This window comes from Condylura cristata, unplaced genomic scaffold (genome assembly GCF_000260355.1).
Source record: "Condylura cristata isolate star-nosed mole 26May11 unplaced genomic scaffold, ConCri1.0 scaffold00018, whole genome shotgun sequence".
Lineage (NCBI taxonomy): Eukaryota > Metazoa > Chordata > Mammalia > Eulipotyphla > Talpidae > Condylura > Condylura cristata.
In genome coordinates this window covers 39,597,976-39,618,068 of record NW_004567119.1, presented here as the reverse complement: position 1 = coordinate 39,618,068, position 20,093 = coordinate 39,597,976, and the positions used below count along the sequence as shown (strand labels likewise).

Here is a 20,093-nt window from a genome sequence, read left to right as displayed (position 1 = left end):
TCAACACTTTCCTATGCCAGTTTTATTTAAAACACAAATAAGTATTTCTTTCTGTAATGGCAAATGGTTCAAATAATGCTGAACATGAATCATTGACTAATACAAGGGCTATAAATATGAAACAAAATTACTTTAAAAAAAGCAAAAGAATAAAGGTTATATACAAAAGGGACCTGGAATCTATAAGCCAATTCCCAAAATGAAATGAGTAGAAAATCTGTGGTGAAACCAGAACATTCCACCCCTGCTTTGGAGAAGGGCTATTACACATTCCGTCAGCTGAAGAGGGACTGGGAAGAAGTGTCTATACATAAACTTCAAGTCTTTTTTGCTTGTGCAGTCATCCAGATCCTCCAAGCCTGAATGAGCAGTCCCGTGGCTTTCTTTCCTTTTCCATATTCCCGACAAGGCTACATGAAGTTCAACTCTTGATGAGCCGCTCACAACAGCAGTTCCTTAGGAGCCAACATGACAGGTGGGTCAGATTTCCCTATGAGAAACAAAACTGGCCACCTACAGCAAAACATCAGAGCAGACAAGTCCTTTTGGCTTTTCCTTCTGAGTATGTACAGTATGTCTCCTTTCAAGACTATGATCCCAGGTGGACTTGTTCTTTCTCAAGTCTAAACCTTGAGGTGATACAAAGGAGACCGACATCAAAAGAAAATCCAATCCAGAAACGAAGCAAACCGGAAGGCGCACAATGCGCCCCCAGGCGTCTCCGCAGTCCCTGCTGCCGGCACAATCCCGCGCCACCACAGTCCAGGGCGATACTGGCGGCTTGCGTGACTTACTTCCCACCCCCCAAGGTTTAGTTAAAGGGCCTCAAATAAATACGGGATAAGAGTTTGCTTGGAGAGTTACTAATAAATCCACCAGTTTTTATCCGTGATGATTCGATGTTAGTAGGAGACAAGTACTGAAGAGAAGGGTCAACTTTCATACTAAGAAAAGGATTGCCCTAATTGGATCTCACCCTCTCTTACGAATCCAGGGAATCCCAGAAATAGAAAATTAGTTTCATAGGACCCCTGAGGCACTTTAAAGCCTTAAACGAATTACAGTAATAATAAATTAGCTATTGCTTTCCCGAGCTTTACAGAGCAGCAGAAGCAGGAAAATCAGATCCAAAAGTAATGTCCAGATTACAGGCTTCCTGAGCTGCTCAGCCCTCTCTAACGCTCAGGTGACTCTCCATACACCTTTAAAGAGACGTACACTTTAACACAGACTAAGTGGACTTTGTCGTTGTTTAGTGGTAGCGTGAAATTTGGTCCTTATGGTAGCAGCTGTCTTCATCTTTTTCAAACTCGGGCAACACTAAGTATAGTAAGACAATACATGAAAGAAATAATACAACCAAGGGGGAAAAGCCAAAACTGACAAACACCTCAAGGGTCACTAGGTTTTCTTGTGCCCTCTTTCACTTGGGCCTCCCGCCCTCTCAGTCTTTGTGGCAAGAGGGTAAGACACAACTTTTTTTTTCAAAGATGCGAATCCATGGCATCAGATGGACAAATGGCTGTCAAGGGACTTTAAAAATCTCACCCCAAGGAATCCAGGACACATACATATAATTCAGAGGTATACTTCTGGGTCGGGGCAAATTCTAGCTAAAGAAACGATCATCTCGGGTAAATGTTATAATAGATGAAACTAAGTCCAGGTTTTGGCGAGGTTTTTTGTTTTCAATGTTCGACTACCATCTTCAGCTATCAATCATTTCTGATAGCTCAAGAAGAAGGTCATCTTCATCCTTCCCAGGATCCAGGTCAATCTCTGCTTCTAGTTTGCCTCCTGAAATCTCCCATATTAGTTTTTCAAAATCATCCTCCATAGAAAGTGGGGGCTTTCCTGTTGAGACAGAGCTGAGTCGGCGAGTTTTTGTGGGTATCTGGGATGAGGAAGGGCCAGACACTTCTGGTGGGGAGGGAGCTGAAGAGGACTGTGCTGGAGGCAGCACAACACTGTTAAAAAAAACAAAAAACAAAAAAAAAGACTTGTTTCTGAGGACATACATAGAGAATTCTCTTCCTGTACTGGGACAAGGCATTTCATCCTTTAAAGCAGAATTCAAACAAATATTTGAAATACTTTTAAAATACAGGCAAAATATAAAGTCACCCAAGGAGAACAGGACCCCTCAGTTTCGAGTATTCTTGCAAAGAGCCTAAAGTTTAGCAGGCTTACTGAGCTGTCCCCAAACAGTAAATGTTTCAAGTTAGCCTTTACTCCTTCGACAGCCTGAGCTGTGACAGTTTACTAAAGCCTGGGTAAAAAGAATTCCAGGTATTACCTGTCTCTAGGTTTTTCTGTCTCAGGCACGGTGACTGATTCATCCTTAGAGAGGAGGGGGACAACAGCCTGCAGAAGAAAGAGCAGAGTAGTTAGCAGGGATGAGGCTTTTCAATTTGACCATATCCATTTTCATTTGCTGCCTTCCCAGATTCATGGCCATCATTTTGTAAGCCCAAGAACAAATAATCTGAAATATTATACATATCACACCAACATTAGCTTAAAAAAACAAACCAACCCCACCTTGTCACGCCACAGCAGAGGAAAGGGCCCAGGAATCACAGACACAGGCGCTCGCAGAACCCCGCCCTGCCGCACCACTGGGCCCAATGACCTACCACAGCTGCTCTCTTGGCCGGGCTCTCCTGCAGGCCGCCGCTGCTGAGCGGCTTCACAGCTGCGATGACGGCGGGGTGGATGTCTGCTCCCTTGCGTTTTGGGGGCAGTTTGGGAGAGGAGACAACTTTAACCACAGATGGCTTCACATTCACTTTGGGTTTTGCTGTAAGTGACAGAAGACACTGGATTAATCGCTCGAATAATCCCTCTTTTACAGAGAGTAACTCAGAAGATCAAATCCTTCATAGTTCAACAAATACACAGCTACTTACAAAACGCAGCTAAATGAAAAAGATCCTGAGCAGCAGAATTATCCTAAATTAACATTACTAGCCACCGTGTGCTGGTATAGTAGACAAAAGAAATCTGACCCATTGTCAGCGAGTTACTGACACTGTAATTTTGAAATCCTAAAGCAAGACAGAAAATATACCCACCTTTACCCTTTTTTTCCAAGGTCTGTGCTGCACATTTTACATTCAATATCGAGTCTGCAGCCCCTGAGGTTTCTACCTCCACCTTCTGGAATGACTTTGCCGGAAGCCGCTTTGTCAGGTGCCGTGCGACGCCTGGCACAGCACTGAGTACTGACTTCTCCACCATCTGGGTATTGCAAGAGTCCACATCCCCCACAAGGGGTATCAACACAGATTTTTCCTTCTGTGAGGATCCCCTCTCCAGCTGTTTCTGAATGTGTTTCTCTCTCATGGTCTCACATCTCTTTACTTGAATTTTGGTGATGTCAGCTGCTAAGGTTTCATCTGGAGCCTATAAATAAACTTAAATGAATTAAAATCTAGTATGTGTAACTACCTAAATGATGTTTTTTATTTGTAACTTGCCAGGTTAACATCTAAGTCAAAAAGACATTCATGTATATTCACAAATACTTTTTGCCTTTTATTTGATGTCAAATAGAAACTAGGTAAAGATGAAGATTAAAACTGTGCAGAAAAACAAAAATTCAGATTCTACAAGGTAGACAAATATGACCCTAAATCTAATACGAATGAGTCCTAAATAATCAGACACTTGCAAAAGATTTATGTACAAAGACATTCATTATCATAACAACATTTAAATGTCCAGAACTGGGTTATATTTGTGCAAGAGAATGTTATATGACCAGCAAAAACAAATATCCTGAAGAATTATTAAGGTAAGTAAGTAGGCTGCAAAATGATACACTGAAGAATTCTCAATTACAGTCTAAACACAAGTTGAACAATGAAACAGGTTACATGTTTACATATATAACAAAAGGAAATCAATGACAAAAGCTAATGGCTACATCTAGTTTGTGGAGTTTGAGTGATTCTCATTTCACAAAATAAAAATTCCCAAGCTTTGTACAATGAGTGAAATTACTCTCAAAGACAGAGAAAACACAAGCTTAAAATTATTAATGGCCAATTTAAAAAAAACACCTTAAAAAGTTGGGAACACAGATATACACAGAAATTTAGAGCACTCTCACAGAAAATTACAGGTATAGCAAAAGACACTCATCTAATGTAGTAAAATACATTAGAGAAGTGTTAAAACAGAAACATAAGCTAAACTAAAAAGCACGTTTCCCCACTCACTGGAGCCTTCACTTGTAGGGTCACATGCTCACCAGGGGCTAAAAGCACGCTCACCTCTTTAGTCTCTGTCCTAGTAACACTGTTCTGAGAAACAACTTCACTTTCTTCTTGAAGTTTCTTTTCTTCTTTTATACCTAGGTGCACATTAAACACATCGATACATCAGTTGTCTTACTGGCTGCAGCTTCAAGACAGATAAAGTTAAAACTTTTCTTAAAAGAAGTAATTACAGGAAACAACCGTAGTTAAAACCTATTAGTCATAACATTTCAAAATGCCCACTGAAACAGCAGCGGTCTCGAGAGTACTGCTAGGGAGCAGAACCAAAACTACATCGGACCCCGTGACTTTCAAAATTACCTGAGTCAAGAAAAGTTTCACAGGACTCGTATGACTGTGCTGTGGGATCCTGGCCTTTAAAATAGCATCTGAGGAAATGGCACTATACACACCGAGCTGTTTGTTACCTGCTTTTTTGGTGACACGGAGAAGCCGCCTCGCCCCTGGGGTGGCCTCAAGTGCAGGCTGGGAGCTGGAGCTGCCCTCGGAGCTCTGCTGCACCCGCAGGGCCTTCTCCAGCTTGATTTCCTCTAGCGTCTTGATATGCACCTCCTGCATAGACTTTGTTCTGCCTGCAGGATCCTCTGGGAGCCCTTTGCTGCCAACTATGGGGGGCAAAACTGCCGCTTTTTTAATTTCACCGTCTGTCTTTAGCTTGATACAGGTTACATCTTTTTTGCTTTTTTGTCTCTCTGCTTCTTGCTGTCGGTGTTTCTTTTCAGCCAGGACCTCGGAGAAGGTTTTGATTCGGATAGTGGAGGAGCTTCTTGTTCCTGAAGTAGAATCATCAACTTTTGAAGGTCCTTCTGTTTTGAGTTTAGTTTGCAATTCTCCACGTTTTTGATTGGCTCTTTCAAGAAGAATTTCTTCTAAGGTCTTCACGTGGATCTCACCAACTTTAGTCACTCTCTCTATTTTCATGAGGGAAAAACAAGACACTGTAGTTGGAATTCATCTCTTAATGACATGACCTCTATTCTCAGATCTGGACAGCTTCCAATAGAACAGTATCATTTGAGCAGGTAATTAAAATGATCAAAAACACTGGAGTTTTGACCTCAACTTCAGAATAAAATACTTTTCTGGTAATGGCCTTAGGGGAATCTCTTAGGAGGCAAAAATTACTAATTTGGATTTCTATTCAGCTTATTCTTGAGGAACCAGCCAGCCATTTGCTAGTTGAGACTTTATTATAACTCTTACCAATAAAAATAGCAATAAATTAATTCTCACTCATAGATGAAACATGTGCTGGCCATTGCTAGAAATATGGTGGGGAGCCAAATACAACCTACCCCCACATATAGTTTACAGCCTAACAGATCAATAATTGAACAACACAATACTATAGGAACAGTTTTAATCAAGAAAGCAAAATGTCATATAGGAACAGGTAGCAAAAATACTAATCTCTGGGAATTAAGAGATGCTTTTCAGACAAAATGGCAAGTGAAATAGATAGATGACAAGGCAGAAATAAAACTGGGAAAGGCTGAGATTGGTGTGCCACCAAAGAAGACTTAATGATCCACTATCATTCCATAGTTAAAGAATAAATTTCATACGTGACAGATATGCTTGTCATAGCTACTGTAGGGCTAAACAATAATGAAGGAATATGGAAATAACAGGACTTGGGAGATTATACACACATACACTTAAATCACTAAAGTATCAAAAATCAAAACATGTTCCTTCACATTTTAAATACACCATATCTACTCTATTACCTTTTGAACCTTTGAATATGTTTTCCCTTCTACACAAAATGTCTCATTTGTCTTGTTACCTAATTAAGTTTTAACAAAGTTCAGCTTAGAATCTGCCACCCTCCTGGCTTATTTCTCTGATTACAGGACTGATCACACAGTACTATAACTGCCTGTATTTCCAACTATATTAAATATTTCACAAGAACAATGACTATTAATTATCTGCAACAATGGTTGCAGCTGAGCCCTGAACAACATAGCAATTAGGAACTCCCTGCACTGCTGAAAATCCATGTATAATTTCTAACTCCCCCAAAACTTAGCTACTCATGTACTGCTGTAGACCAGCAATCTACCGATGATGACGTCAATAGCCAGTTAACACACATTTTGAATGTTCTAATGTATTACACATGTATTTAACAATAAAACTAGAGAAAAATGCTATTAAGAAAATAAGAGAGTATTTATATACTTATAGTACTGTACTGTTAGTGATACTCCTTAAGTTCAAGTAGTCTACTAGAAAATCCACATATAAATGGAATTCAAACCCAGTTTATTCAGGATGAAGTGCACTATTTATTATTACATAGGAAGCACTAAAAACAGTTACTGAGTTATTTCTTTGGGTCTTTTGAATAAAAATTCTTCCATTTCAAGAGGCAGCCTGATCATGAATGGTGACATGGATACCCAATTTTCCTGACGCTGGCTAAAATTTAATCAAACTGATAGAAAACAGACAATTCTTCAATCAATTCATGACAGCAGGAGAGAAAAAAAAAAAGGATACCATAGTACAGTATAAATCTTGAGGAATTTCTGAGACACAAAGCAGATATCTACATTTACAGAGAAACACATAAAATTGTGAGATCTGTTCTTCCTCACAAATGCAAACCTGCCAAAGTATGAAAAATTTGTGGGTAAAAATTTAAGGGTGGCCTCTACAGCATTTGGGCTAGTCATGACCTCCTTCTGAGAACTTTTTCCTACAAAGAGCAGTTATCTGTCAAGGAAGAGAGCATACCATGAAGATACAGGTGGAAAGAAGTAGAAGACAAAAGTGTCATGTTTTTACAAATACCAAACAGGAAAAGGGGACAAAAGTAAAAATCGACAGCTAGAAAAAGAAGTTAGTTCTCTAAAAGTAAAGCCAATCTTCTACTACATCAAGAGTTTGGGACTGAACCTTGCATCCTGCAACCTAACGTAAGAGTGGAGTTCAAGCCGCCTGTTTGTATACACTCTCCACTTAGGAGACATGTCCAGCCTCCCATAGAGGAAACTCACACTGGGGAGTTACAAACTATGGAAGCAACATTAAAGATGAACCTAAATAAACAAAGAGATATAACACAATCTACTATGAAATCACAGAGTAGTTAGATTGTGAAAAAGGAGAAACTCAGGCCCCATCATTCACACACATACATACATTCAGCGGCCTCACCGTTGCAGAGCTCAGGACAGTTGGCTACCTGAATAACATCATGTTGTTTAACATATTAATCCTGAAGGATACTTTCAGAGAACCTGGCTTCCTAAAGTAGCTTGTTTTGCTCACAGTTGCGGTTTCTGAGAATCCGTCATTGTCACTGAGAATTTAACTGTAATTGCCACGGAGACTAGACTGCAGAACCTAAAATATTTAGTATTTGAACTTTTGGAGAAAGTTTATCAATTTCTGATCTAGGGGGAAAACACCAAGCAAAGATACAGAAGGTGAAGCAAAAATAACAAAGAGGGGACCTCCCTGGTGGTGCAATGGGATAAAGCACAGCAGCACTATGAAGTGATTCATAGCCACTACAGCATGCATTTGATCCCCAGTCAGGGAGCTGACCCAAGTGGCACAGCAGACCTCTCATGACCCACCTGCTGCTGCTCCCCTCAGCAGTGTATTTGAATGGATCTGCCTCTTGTGTTCCCCACTATCTCTGGTGAATCCTCTTAACCACCCCCATCTCTGGTCTGTACCCGAGTTCTTGTATGCATAAGTAAATAAATATTTAGGAAAATATAAACAAGATGATGAAATGCATGAAAGCAATACTAAAACATGTGGACCACTTAAAAAGAGGGCTTAGGAAGACATATGCAAAATAAATTAGTGGAATTAAAGAAGGTAAGTTCTTAAATTCAAAGGGTCCATGACTACCAGGCAGAATGAACAGACCCAGGTTAACAGGTACCGCAGCGAGGGCATAGAGCACAAGGGAAAGAGATGTAGCCAAATCAGGTAAAGACGAAAAAGGAAAGCACAGGCTAACACCACTTCTAATACAGAAATAAAAGCAGAACAGGTGAGTACATGGATATGTATTTTAGTATTCTGTAATTGTACACACATATAAAACTTATGTAGTCATTATCTTGTAATTTAGAAAGTTCAAAAAGTACAGGAAGAATATAAAGAATGAAATTAAAATCACCTAAAACTTCAATATTCTAGGTAAAGCCCACTTTAATATTTTGGCGATTTTCTTGGTATTGTTTTCTTAGATATGTATTTTTATCTTTACAAAACTGGAACTACCTCACATATTGATGTTTTTCTTGAAATTTTTATAATAAAAAATTTAACTTCATCCAAAGAAACGGAGGATTCTTATGTTGTCTTAAGTCAAATGACATGTCCTTTCACATATTTTCTTTGTTCAATCCAATGAAAAGTGTTATCACCATAACTACTCAGAACATGACTTTTCATGAGAGCAATACTCTAAACATAACTACCTTCATTTAAATCAATTTCCATTTTAAAAATATTTAGATAGCTTCTAATTTCTAACTATTTTCCTCTAATTCCCTACTATTAATGCTATAGTGAATAACCATTTAACCACCTTTACATACAAAGGGAATTTATAGCAGTGAATAATCAATTAGTTAAAAAAAAAAACAAAACACCAACACGGAAAAGAGAAAACAGCAAGCCTGAAATAATCACAATAGTAAAACTGAGAAAGGTATTCTCATGGCAAGAAAAAAACTATATGAGGAGCTGGTTTTAGGGTTACCCACCTGCTGCTTCCTCACTGTTTGGATGGGCAGACACACCTAATCGCTCCTTCAGAGACTTGGAAACTTGAACTACAGAAAGATTTTAAAAAACCCAAAGTTTAACAGAACTTTTTCTTGTCACATATCTTTCTCAAAGTTCATAAATCAGGCTTATGCTTTTCTTCTATGCAAATACTTTTACAAAATTAGTTAAGCTCTTAAAAGCTTTTTCTGCATAGAACAAATTTATGCAAATCATAGATTCCCAGAATATTTTTGTAAAGTTGAAAAAAAAATCTTACTTTAGATTTGGGAAAGCAGTAACAAATTCAGAAATAAGTTTGCCACTGTAAAGCTTTCAAAAATTTCATCAGTATTGAAAGGCTTTTTCACCTAGAGCTATTTGAAATATGCCTTTTAGCTGTAAGTCTTTAATATGACACACAGGTAAAGAGATAGGGAATTCGACCACAAGAAAAAGACTAAAGCTCTGTTGGCTCTGAGAATTAAAGTCCCTAAACAACAATGTGTACCAGTCAACACCTTAGATGAGAAGGAAGTGGTTTCTTACTTTCTTTATGAAAAACTAAAAACACCTATTCTTGGGCCCTCCCTGTTGGCGCAGCGGGTTAAAGCACTGCACTGAGAAACTAAAGCCACCTGGCATGAGTTTGATTCCCGCCTGTCCCAGAGGCGACCACATGGCGAGGCAGACCTCTCCTGACCCGCCCACTGCTCCTCTCAGCAGTGTACTTCGTTGATCTGCCTGTTCTGCTCCCTACTCTGTCTCTGGTGAATCCTCTCACCCTCCGCATCTCTGGCCTGTACCCCAGTACTGTACGAATAAATAAATAAATCTTAAAAAAAAAACAACAACCTATTCTTTAAGTAATTAACACCAATATTTTATTGCAATTCATACAAGAAAAATAAAATCCATCCCTTGATTTCTTTCTGTAAGTAGAGCTTTAACTTTAAAATCAAACTCCCACGTATCTCTCAATTTAGTCCATACCGTATCTCTCCATTCCAACTAAATCTTTACACAAATTTCTCTCTGAATTATTTTTAGCTTGCTAATTTTTTTTTAAGGTTTTGTTTATGCATATAGAACTGGGGTACAGGCCAGAGGTGCAGGAATGGTGAGAGGATTCACCAGAGACAAGTGGGGGAAAGAACAGGCAGATGTGCTGAAGTACACTGCTGAGGGGAGCAGCGGGCGGGTCAGGAGAGGTCTGCTGTGCCATGTGGGTCACCTCTGGGGCAGGGATCGAACTGGCACTGAAGCTGCTACCATCAGCTGCACAGTGCTGTGCTCCAACCCAGCTTGCTAATTCCTGTCTCCTTCTAATCTTTCTCCGTATTTTAGGAAGGATGATAGGTCTGAAATGCAAATCAACCTTTTGATTATTGTGTTTATAATCTTTTTGTATTTTGTTACCTTAGGTTAAGTCCAACCTTTCTAACATAGCTAGAAAGTCCACATTTGCTCTTTAGTACTAAATCTGTGCCAGCCGTATCCAGTCCTCTGAGCACACGGTGCTTTTTAGCTCCCCATCTTTGTTTGTATGCATAATTTCTCTGCCTGGAACATAGCCTTAACCTCGTTAATTCTTTTTATTTTTTAATAAAGACTTGCTTATTTATGCCTACAGAACTGGGGTATAGGCCAGAGGTGTGGGGGATGAGACGATTCACCAGAGACAGAGTGGGGAGCAAAACAGTAGGACTGTCTGAAATACACTGCTGAGGGGAATGGTAGGCAGCTCAGGAGAGGTCTGCCACGCCATGTGGGTCACCTCCCTGGCTGGGGATCAACTTGTGCTATAATGGCTGCAATAGCTTTGTAGTGTTGTGCTTTAACCAACTGAGCCACCAAGGAGGGCCCTGATTCTTTTAAAAAAACATTTATTAATATATACATGTATTTTAATGGTCCTCCCTCGTGGTATAGCAGGTTAAAGCACAGCACTATGAAGCTAAAGCCACTTTAGCATGAGTTCAATTCCCAGCCACGAAGCTGACCCACATGGCGTGGCAGACCTCTCCTGACCTGCCCACAGCTCCCTCAGCAGTGTACTTTGTCAGTCGGCCTGTTCTGCTGCCCACTCTGTCTCTGGTGAATCCTCTCACCACCCTGCACCTCTGGCCCGTATCCCAGTTCTGTATGTATAAATGAACAAATCTTTTAAAAAATGTATATATTTTATATCAGTATTCATTTTTGTATAATATATGCATGTATGCTTTCTCCTCTCAGGTGTATTCCCCATAAAATTCCTAACACCAATTCACCTAACTCATGTTTCCAGTCTTAACTTTCCCTAACGTTTGGTACGATTAGGTACTGTCCCAAAGCACTCCTAAAAGTATACCTTCTCTGTCACAGATTTGTGTATTTATTTATGTATCTATGTGTTTGTGTATTTGATTTGTATGTATTCCTATTTGTCATTATACTTGAAGTTCCTAAGGATTGTGGCAGTGATTATTTTATCCAATGGCGTGTACCTAGAATCTAGCAAAGCAAGTACTCAAATGTCTGTTGAACAAAAACAAAGACTAGATGGTGAGAATTCACGTGAGCAAAAAGAATGGCACACCTTATCAGTTAACACTGGAAGAGACAAATGTCATGGTCACAAACACACACACAAAGTTCAGCAAAACAAACAGACCTTTCTTTGGCATTTTGTCAGTGTTAGTTTCTGGAGCTTCAACTTTTTTCCCTAGCCTCTGTGCAAGGCTGCGCTTCAAGGGAGGATCACTGTCACCACCTATAAACAGAAGAACTCAGTTCAAGAGTTTAAGTCAATCTTCAGCAAGGTGAAAAACAATCAGCCCACTGTAGAGGACTGATCAGAAGATGTGGTGTAACCACACAATTTAGTGCCAGTTACCCTAAGCACAGGCAAAATATTGCCATTGATATATAGCAAAGTAGAAAATGAAATTATGTCTCCTAAAGCAAGTGATAGTCACAAATACTGAGCTTTCACATTATCTACAGTGAAGCAAATGAAGAGGATTCTGAAGACAAGTGGAGGGAGAGTCAAAAGGAGTAGCCAGGAGGTGGTGGTGAAAAAAAAATCAACAAAATTTGTTTTAAAAGGAAAAAAAAGGAAATACAAGTTAAAAACAAACAAACAAGGAATGATTATTTTATAGTGTGTTCCTTCATTAGTTTCCTTAGAAATCAAGAGAAGGAATCAAAATGTCCCAGAAAGAAGATAAAGGGCAAAAATTTAGAATGCCAAAATCACCATTTACCAAGTACCTCATTAAAGCTATAAAAGGAGGACTGTAATCCCTGGCAAGGTCAAAGTTACACTAGGAGTATGTGGGAAAAAATGTCATGTATAAAGTAATCTTAACTGACCACCTGTTAAATTCTAGGTAACTCTGTGTTCAAGTGCACCTGGGACAACTAGGAAGAAAGCCAAAGAGCCATGGAATTTAAAATCTTTTTGTGACAAGAAAATTGCTGGCAAAATGAGCTCTGTTTTCCATTCCAGAGAAGAAATCTAAGGTCATGAAGGAGTCTATATTTTACACAAGTGACCAATTAAATAGTGATAGAGCCAAGGCCTGAACCCAGTTTCCAACTTTCTGTATATTATGTCACACAGCTGCACACCAGTTGTTTAAAAGTCAATGAGTTGTTAAAAACTATTTTATGGTCTACTTGTCTAATGACAGACAGACTTTACAGAGTCCTAGTAAGGACGTGAAAGAACCATACAGAATCTGATTCTCATTCATGAAGATGACTCTCTTCCACTCCAAAAAACCCCACAAAGGTAATATACATGGCTGACACTAAATAAGCTCCCTTCTGTATTTTTTACCTAAAATTCCTCAGGAAAACACAAATTAACAGTTTACATTTGTAAGCACATTTTAATAGGATGAAATAACATCCCAAAATTTTACTCTTTTGGGAAGACACACTATTTTACCTAGCACACAACAATTCATTAATATAGTAAAATACTTCTCTGCCTCCCACACCCCATGTGAAAAAGTGTTAATTAATTCAGGGACAAAATTTATATAAATTGGACCTTTTTTCCTCTAAAAATTTAAATTTATATTTGCCCACACAAACCGAAGTATTCTTTACCCTTTAAAAAATCTAGTACCTTCCAAAAAGCTGGCTATGGGAGAGGTAGGTGGGGGGAGTGTGGGTGGGGGGAGCGAGTGGGTGTGCAAGAGCCCACGAAAAACAACGGTGGAACTCTGGGTACTCAGAGACCACACCTGAGGGGCGGACCCCTACATGGCAAAACACACTAACAAGGATGTAAACAATGCAACTTCCATTTAAAAAATATCTTTTTAATAAATGAAAAGCTGGCCGTAACTAAAAGTTAGCATTCAATTTTTATGACTGCAATCAAAATTACAATGCATATATGAAAAACATGAAGAAATTTTCTAAGTGCAAAACCAAGAATATAGGGGGACAAAAGGGTATCATGTCAATAAGCAGAAAACAGAATATACACAAAACTCATCTTACCTACTGAAAACTTTCGTTTCCCTAGTCTCTCAGTGAGACTCAGTCTTACCAAGGGCTCCTCTCCTGAAATGGCAAAAACAAAATTTTTTTACCATCAGCCAATTTTTCTGTATTCAGTAACTACTAGTATAATATATATTCTATTATTAATATGAATCCACCCAGAATGTCTCTTGAGAATCATATATAGTCTTTTTTTAAAAAAAGATGTATTTATTTACACATAAAGAACTGGGGTACATAGGCCCTCCCTGGTGGCACATCCAGTTAAAGTGCAGCACTGCAAAGCTAGCTGCAGCAGCCTCAGTGAGAGTTTGATCCCCAGCCAGGGAGGTGACCCACATGGCGTGGCAGACCTCTCTTGTCTTGCCTGCTGTTCCCCTCAGCAGTGTACTTGGTCCATCTGCCTGTTCTGCTCTCCACTCTGTCTCTCTGTCTCTCGTGAATCTTCTCACTGCTCCTGCACCTCTGGCCTATACCAGTACTATATACATAAATAAATCTTAAAAAACAAAACTGGGGTACAGGCCAGAGGTCCAGGGTATGAGAGGATCCACCAGAGACAAAAGTAGGGAGCAGAACAGGCAGATTCACTGAAATATACTGCTGAGGGGAACAGCAAGCGATCGGGGAGGTCTGCCACACCATGTGGGCCACAGCCCTGGCTGGGGATTGAACTCTTACTGCAGTGGCTGTGATAGCTTCATAGTGCTGTGCTTTAACCCAATGTGCCACCCAGGAGGTCCCTCTAGTGTTTTTAAAAAAGGTGTATTTATTTATGCATACAAGAATTGGGATACAGGTCAGAAGTGGGTAAGAGAGGATTTAACAGAGACAGAGTGGGGAGCAGAACAGGCAGATTGATTGAAATAACACAGCTGCGGGGGTGAGTGGGTAATAAAGTGCCATGGTCTGTAGTGCCATTTGGGTCACTTCCCCGGCCGGGGATAGAATTTCTGCTTCAGTGGCTGCGGATAGCTTCATAGTGCCAAGACTTAACCCCCTGCGCTACCAGGGAGGGCCCAATCATATCCAATCTTAAGACTACTACATTAAAAAAAAAAAAATCATCCAACTATTAAATAGTAATTTAAATAAACAAATGCAATCTAAAGAAAAGCAGTAATAAAATCCTAGTTACATTAGCAAAGTATTTGAGAAAAGTTACATTCTAACTAACAGGTATAAAATCTAAACTATGCTTTTGCCTAACAGGAAGTGAGCTCTTTTTCCTCTCTCTGATATTTGAATATAGATATATCTAAATACTATAACAACATATCATATACTTCATTAGATTTTAAAGTATTAAGGAAAAGACTTTTCCATTTCACTGTAACTTAAAGTGCTTATTGTATTATTTTATTAGGTAATAAAAATGAGTGGTCAATAAATTTAATAGATATATTAGTATTGTAAAAGTCAGGTAACACAAACGTAAGAGCTACTTGAATTCAAGTAGTCCAGGCCCTTCCTGGTGGCGCAGCGAGTTGAAGCACAGCACTAAGAAGCTAAAGTCACTTCAACATGAGTTCGATTCCTGCTCCGGAGGTGACCCACATGGTGCGGCAGACCTCTCCTGACCAGCCCCCGCTGTTGCTCCCCTCAGCATCATCGATCTGCCTGATCTGGTTCCCACTGTCTCTGGTGAATCCTTTCACCGCCCCTGCACCTCTGGCCTGTTCCCCAGTTCTGTATGTATAAATAAATAAATCTTAAAAAAAAAAAAAAATTCAAGAGCCCAATGAATTATTCGCTTTTCATTCTTTTATCTGAGCAACATACTTAAAAATCTCCCTGCAAATCCATCAAAGATAAAAATATACCCAAGAATCTTGCTCCCCCAGAAAGAGGGGAGTAGGCCCTAACTATACTTCACCTTGTTTGTTGGACAAAGTTACTGTCCTCACCACAGTCCGGACATTCTCTTTTTCAGGACCTGGAATGGTCTGAGGTTGGAGTGAAAGACTGGAAGCTCCTGAAGAACCTTCTGAATGAAGTCAAACAACATAATTTACCAAGAAGTTTTGTTCTTGCCACCAGTTAAGTTCCCTAATGATTACTGGGTGCCTACAAGCCCACCAGGCTTTCTGCGTCTGCCTGCCTGCCTGCAGAGAAGGGTATGGTAAGTGGTGGTGGGAACAGGAAATAACCCCTATTTCATTTCTGCCTTGGGCACGAGGTGAAAATAAAATTGTTTTGAGAGATTCAGGTGCATAATCTATGTTTATTTGCCAATAATGATGATGTTCTAAGGTTAACCAAGAGTAATTCAACCTTTCCATCTGTATTTAATCACATGCACATCACAATGCTAAGGTTCCAACAGAGTAAGTTTTCACAAGGTGTCTTAGAACCACCCATTCTTTCTTTTTAAATACTACATTTTCAGATCTAAAAGTGATGTATCAACACTCTGAGGCAAACTCCAGAAGGAAATCTTAGCAGCAAGAATTCACACACTACAAAACAGTTTTTCCTTGTTTCTTATGTTTATATGCTATTCTTGTGTTATAGTTTTCAAGCTAAATTTTTGTTTGTCAATTACACTTCAATATTTTTTAAAAAGTTTTTATTTAGGTTCCTTATTGTCCTATGTCAAATTCTGAATAATCGAAACCGTTGAAAGACAGTTTCAATGAATTTACAAGGCAACCATGACGTAAATATACGTGTTTTATTTCCAACAAGCAATAAGAGGTCAAAATCTATTGCTCATTTGCCCCGCTGTCAAGTGTCACTATCTGAGGTATACTTGTTCCCTAGCAATATTTAGCCATCTGTGTGAAAACTCTCAAACACTTACCACCTTGCTTCTTGGATTTTTCCTTCATTTTCTTTGACTTAATTTCCTCAAGAGTTTTTATTCCAAAATTCAAACATTCACCTGACAAGAGCAAACAGAAATGACATGAGGAATACCTTTTCAAACCTGTTTTATTTATACATAGCAGGCGCGCAAACCTTCTCTGACTTGAGAAGGTACACAGTAATAAGCATGTAGACATAAAGTGAGGGCATGGAGAGCTGGCGGCGACTGCGAGCTGACACAGCCCGGGCTAGATGGGGCAGGATGGAGACATCAGGTTCACCTCCTCCAGACACTCACAACCAGACTGCAGTAAGACAAAGCCACGGCCCCACCGAGGGAAAACAGATGGCCACATCATGCGCTAGGACAAGCAGTCCAGAGGAAAAGGGGAGGAAAAGCCTTGTTCACCGAGATCCAGGGCAGAACGAGCCACACAAAGGAGAGTAGGCCCATGCAGAGCCCCTACTGTTGCCAGCTAGAACTCAACGCCAGTGCTGGGGATCCTGAGACATCACACTGCACTGAAGTAAGGGGGTATGATTTGGCACCCAGGAATGAGTGCTCTGTTCACGAGCTGCAGAGGTGAGGAACAGAGCAATGATTACTGGTTTGAGCCTGAAACTCTCAACACAGAACAGCAGAGCCTGAAACCAGGGGTGGGGGACTGGGCACAAGTCAGGTCAGCTGGGTCTCCTCACAGAAGAGGCTACTACTCCAAGCAGAGATTAGAGGCTGTGTTATTCAAAATACTGGTCACCCTCCATCCCAGGGCCAAAACCAAAACAAAGGAACAATGGAACAATAAAAGGAGAAAACACTCCAAGTGAAGGTTCTGTGTAAGAGGAGGAATCAAAACAACTTTACTGTGACTCCATATCAATTACAATCCATGCCCGGAGCTGCATCTAGTACTCAAAAACAACGTAGATTGTTAGAGCTGGCCCAGGGGAAGGGATAACTTCCTACCTGGATCCCCACCATACCCTTCTGGCACCCAGAGCACAACAGGTCATTCCCATTCCTGAGTTTGCTGGAGATGAACCTTTGGGATACCTGCTACCTTACTCAACAGTACAAGTCCTCCAATTACTTCAATAGGTAGAAAGACAACATTCTGAAATATATACCCCTATTACAGCCCATAAGAAATTAAAAATTAAGCCCTTCCTGGTGGTGTGACTGGTTAAAGCACAGCACTATGAAGCTAGTCACAGTGACTGTGAAGTGACCCACATGGTGTGACAGGCATCTCCTGTCCCACTCTCCTCCTGCTCCCCTCAGCAATGTACTTTAGTCAAACGGCCTGTTCTTTCCATTCTATCTCTGGTGAATCTTCTCACACCCCACACCTCGCTCAGCTCTTGCATGCATAAGTAAATACATCTTAAAACAAAAAAAGAAATTAAAAAGGAGGAAGATCCCATCACAAATGCCAGAGCAAAAATCCTGAGGAGCCCCACCAAGCAGAACTGCAATATGACAAAAGAGGAGCTGAAGGCAGGAGCCAGTTAGCGGACAATGTACCACCAACATTCACCAGCGTGTCCATGGAGTGGGTTTCAAGAGGCGTGCTGCTTGAGCAACCAGAATCTGAAAAGCTGCATGAAGGCGGTGGGCACTCCAGACATGCGCTCTGACAACAGGCTCAACAAAGCTAGGCCAAAGGAATAAGGAGCGCGCCTGACCTATCCTTGCGCAGCTGTCTAGGAAACGTAATGAGGATGAAGATTCACCAAACAAGCTGTATGCACTGGTTATGTACGCACCTGGCACAACTTTTAAAAAATCTACAAATAGTATGGATGAGATCTAATCGCTCATGGTAAGAAAGTTATAAACCTGCAGAAACAAAACAAAATAAAACCCCAAAACCAAAAGGAGGAAATGCTCCCTAATATTTCTTATGATGCCAACACTGCCTGAATATCAACAAAAAAATTACAGATCAATATCCCTGATGAGCATGAAAACAAAATCTTTAACAAAACACTAGAAAATGCAATTCAACAGTGTATCACCAGGATTATGGGCTCCAAAGATGGTTTAATATACTAAAACCAATATAACACCTCATATGTTAATAAAAGTAAAGTGTAATATCAACAGATGAAGAGAAAGCATTTCATAAGATTCAAAATCCATTTAAGATAAAAGCTTTTCAATAAGATGGGAAGAGAAGGAACCTATCTCAATATAATAAAGGCCATGTATCACAAACTAAGGGCCAATACGACACTTAATGGTGAAAAACTGAGAGTACCTTATACAATCAGAAACAAAACAAGGATGCCCTGTGTCACCACTTGTATTTAACTTAGTACTAAGTTTTGGATAGTGCTATAAAACACAGTAAATATAAAGAATCCAAATCAGAAAAGAAGTGAAATCTATATAGTGATATGTATATATGTACATATGTATATATGTATGTACACTTCATGTACGTATAGAAAAAACAAAGAATATACAGAATATATATAATCTTTCAGACTCCATTGGAAAGTTTAGAAAACAACAAGTGAATGCAACATCGTGGCAGGTTACAAATCAATATACAAAAATCCACAGCCATTTTATAGACAATGAACACAAAAGAATCAATAAAACTAACTCCAACTATAATTGCTTCAAAAATAGTTACCGACCTCAGAACAGATGTAACAGAGGGAGGTAAAAAGACCTATGCAATGAGAGTTCCAGGGTGTTGTTAAGAAGTCAGCGAGACATAAGGAGTCAGGATATACATAGATGGGGAGAATCAAGATAACCAAGATGGCCATCCTGCCTAAAATTATGTATAAATTTAAAACAATCCATCAAAATACTGGCAATATTTTAAAAGAAGCTGAACAAAAGATACTGAAATTCACACAAAAGGGTTCAAATTGCAAAAACAACCTTAAGATAAAAAAGATAGAAATGGAGATATCATGTTACTGACGTCAAACTTCACTATAAAGCAACAGTACCAAAAAAATATGGTATTAGCAAAAGAGCAGATAAATGGGCCAAAGGAACAGAACGGAAAGCCCAGAAATAAATTCATGTACATAGCATGTACATATGATGAAGCAGCTAGGACCGTAAAGTGGGGAAGGATGGTCTCTTTAGGAAATGGTGCTAGGAAAATTGGAAAGCAGCACATAAAAGAATGAAGTTGGATCACCCTTAACCCCACTCACAAAAATAAACTCCAAATGATTAAAAGATTTAGATAAAGACCTGCAACAATAGAAAAAAACACTAGCGATACATTTCATGAAGTCAACAATAAAGGTATTTTTGATGACTCAATCCTTATATAATGAGAGAAATCAAAACAAAATTGGGATTACCTCAAGTTAAAAAGCTTTTACATAGTAAATACACGACAATTAAAACGAAATCCTATTGAATGGGACGAAATATTTATAAAATATGTAGATGGTAAGTTATTAATAGTAGAGCTATTAAAAAAAAACTCATTTAACAACAAAATAATCCTCAAAATGGGCATTGGCTATGGATAGAAAATTCCTCAAAGATGACATTTAGAAGGCCAAAAGACATAGGAAAAATGTTTAGATTTGTTTCTAATAAAGAGATGCTGATTAAAAACACAAGGCGATACCATTCACTTGTGTGAGAATGGCATATATTAAAAAGACTTCCAACAAGGGCTGGAGAGGATGCGGAAAAGAGGAGCCCTATTATACTGCTGGCCAGAACGTAAAGTGGTGAGCTGATGTAGAAAAGATCTACCTTAAAAAATTAAA

The 20,093-nt window shown here is 39.4% G+C and overlaps 1 protein-coding gene across 5 annotated transcripts in view; it reads right to left on the bottom strand.

Moving 5' to 3' along the window:
• Positions 1–20,093, bottom strand: part of ZC3H11A (zinc finger CCCH-type containing 11A) — a 43,095-nt gene continuing 23,002 nt past the window's right edge. For 4 of the 5 annotated variants that reach the window (XM_012726917.1, XM_012726916.1, XM_012726915.1 and 1 more), the window contains 11 exons: positions 16,333–16,413; positions 15,406–15,516; positions 13,527–13,589; positions 11,683–11,781; positions 9,026–9,094; positions 4,691–5,194; positions 4,278–4,357; positions 3,075–3,405; positions 2,637–2,800; positions 2,297–2,364; positions 5–1,967 (listed from right to left, as the gene is read on the bottom strand). In XM_012726917.1, coding sequence (XP_012582371.1) covers positions 1,709–1,967; positions 2,297–2,364; positions 2,637–2,800; positions 3,075–3,405; positions 4,278–4,357; positions 4,691–5,194; positions 9,026–9,094; positions 11,683–11,781; positions 13,527–13,589; positions 15,406–15,516; positions 16,333–16,413 — 1,829 coding nt within the window. In that variant the 3' untranslated portion in view covers positions 5–1,708. Of the gene's footprint in view, positions 1,968–2,296; positions 2,365–2,636; positions 2,801–3,074; positions 3,406–4,277; positions 4,358–4,690; positions 5,195–9,025; positions 9,095–11,682; positions 11,782–13,526; positions 13,590–15,405; positions 15,517–16,332; positions 16,414–20,093 lie in introns of all 5 variants that reach the window. The other variant, XM_004685530.1, reaches the window with a different exon arrangement.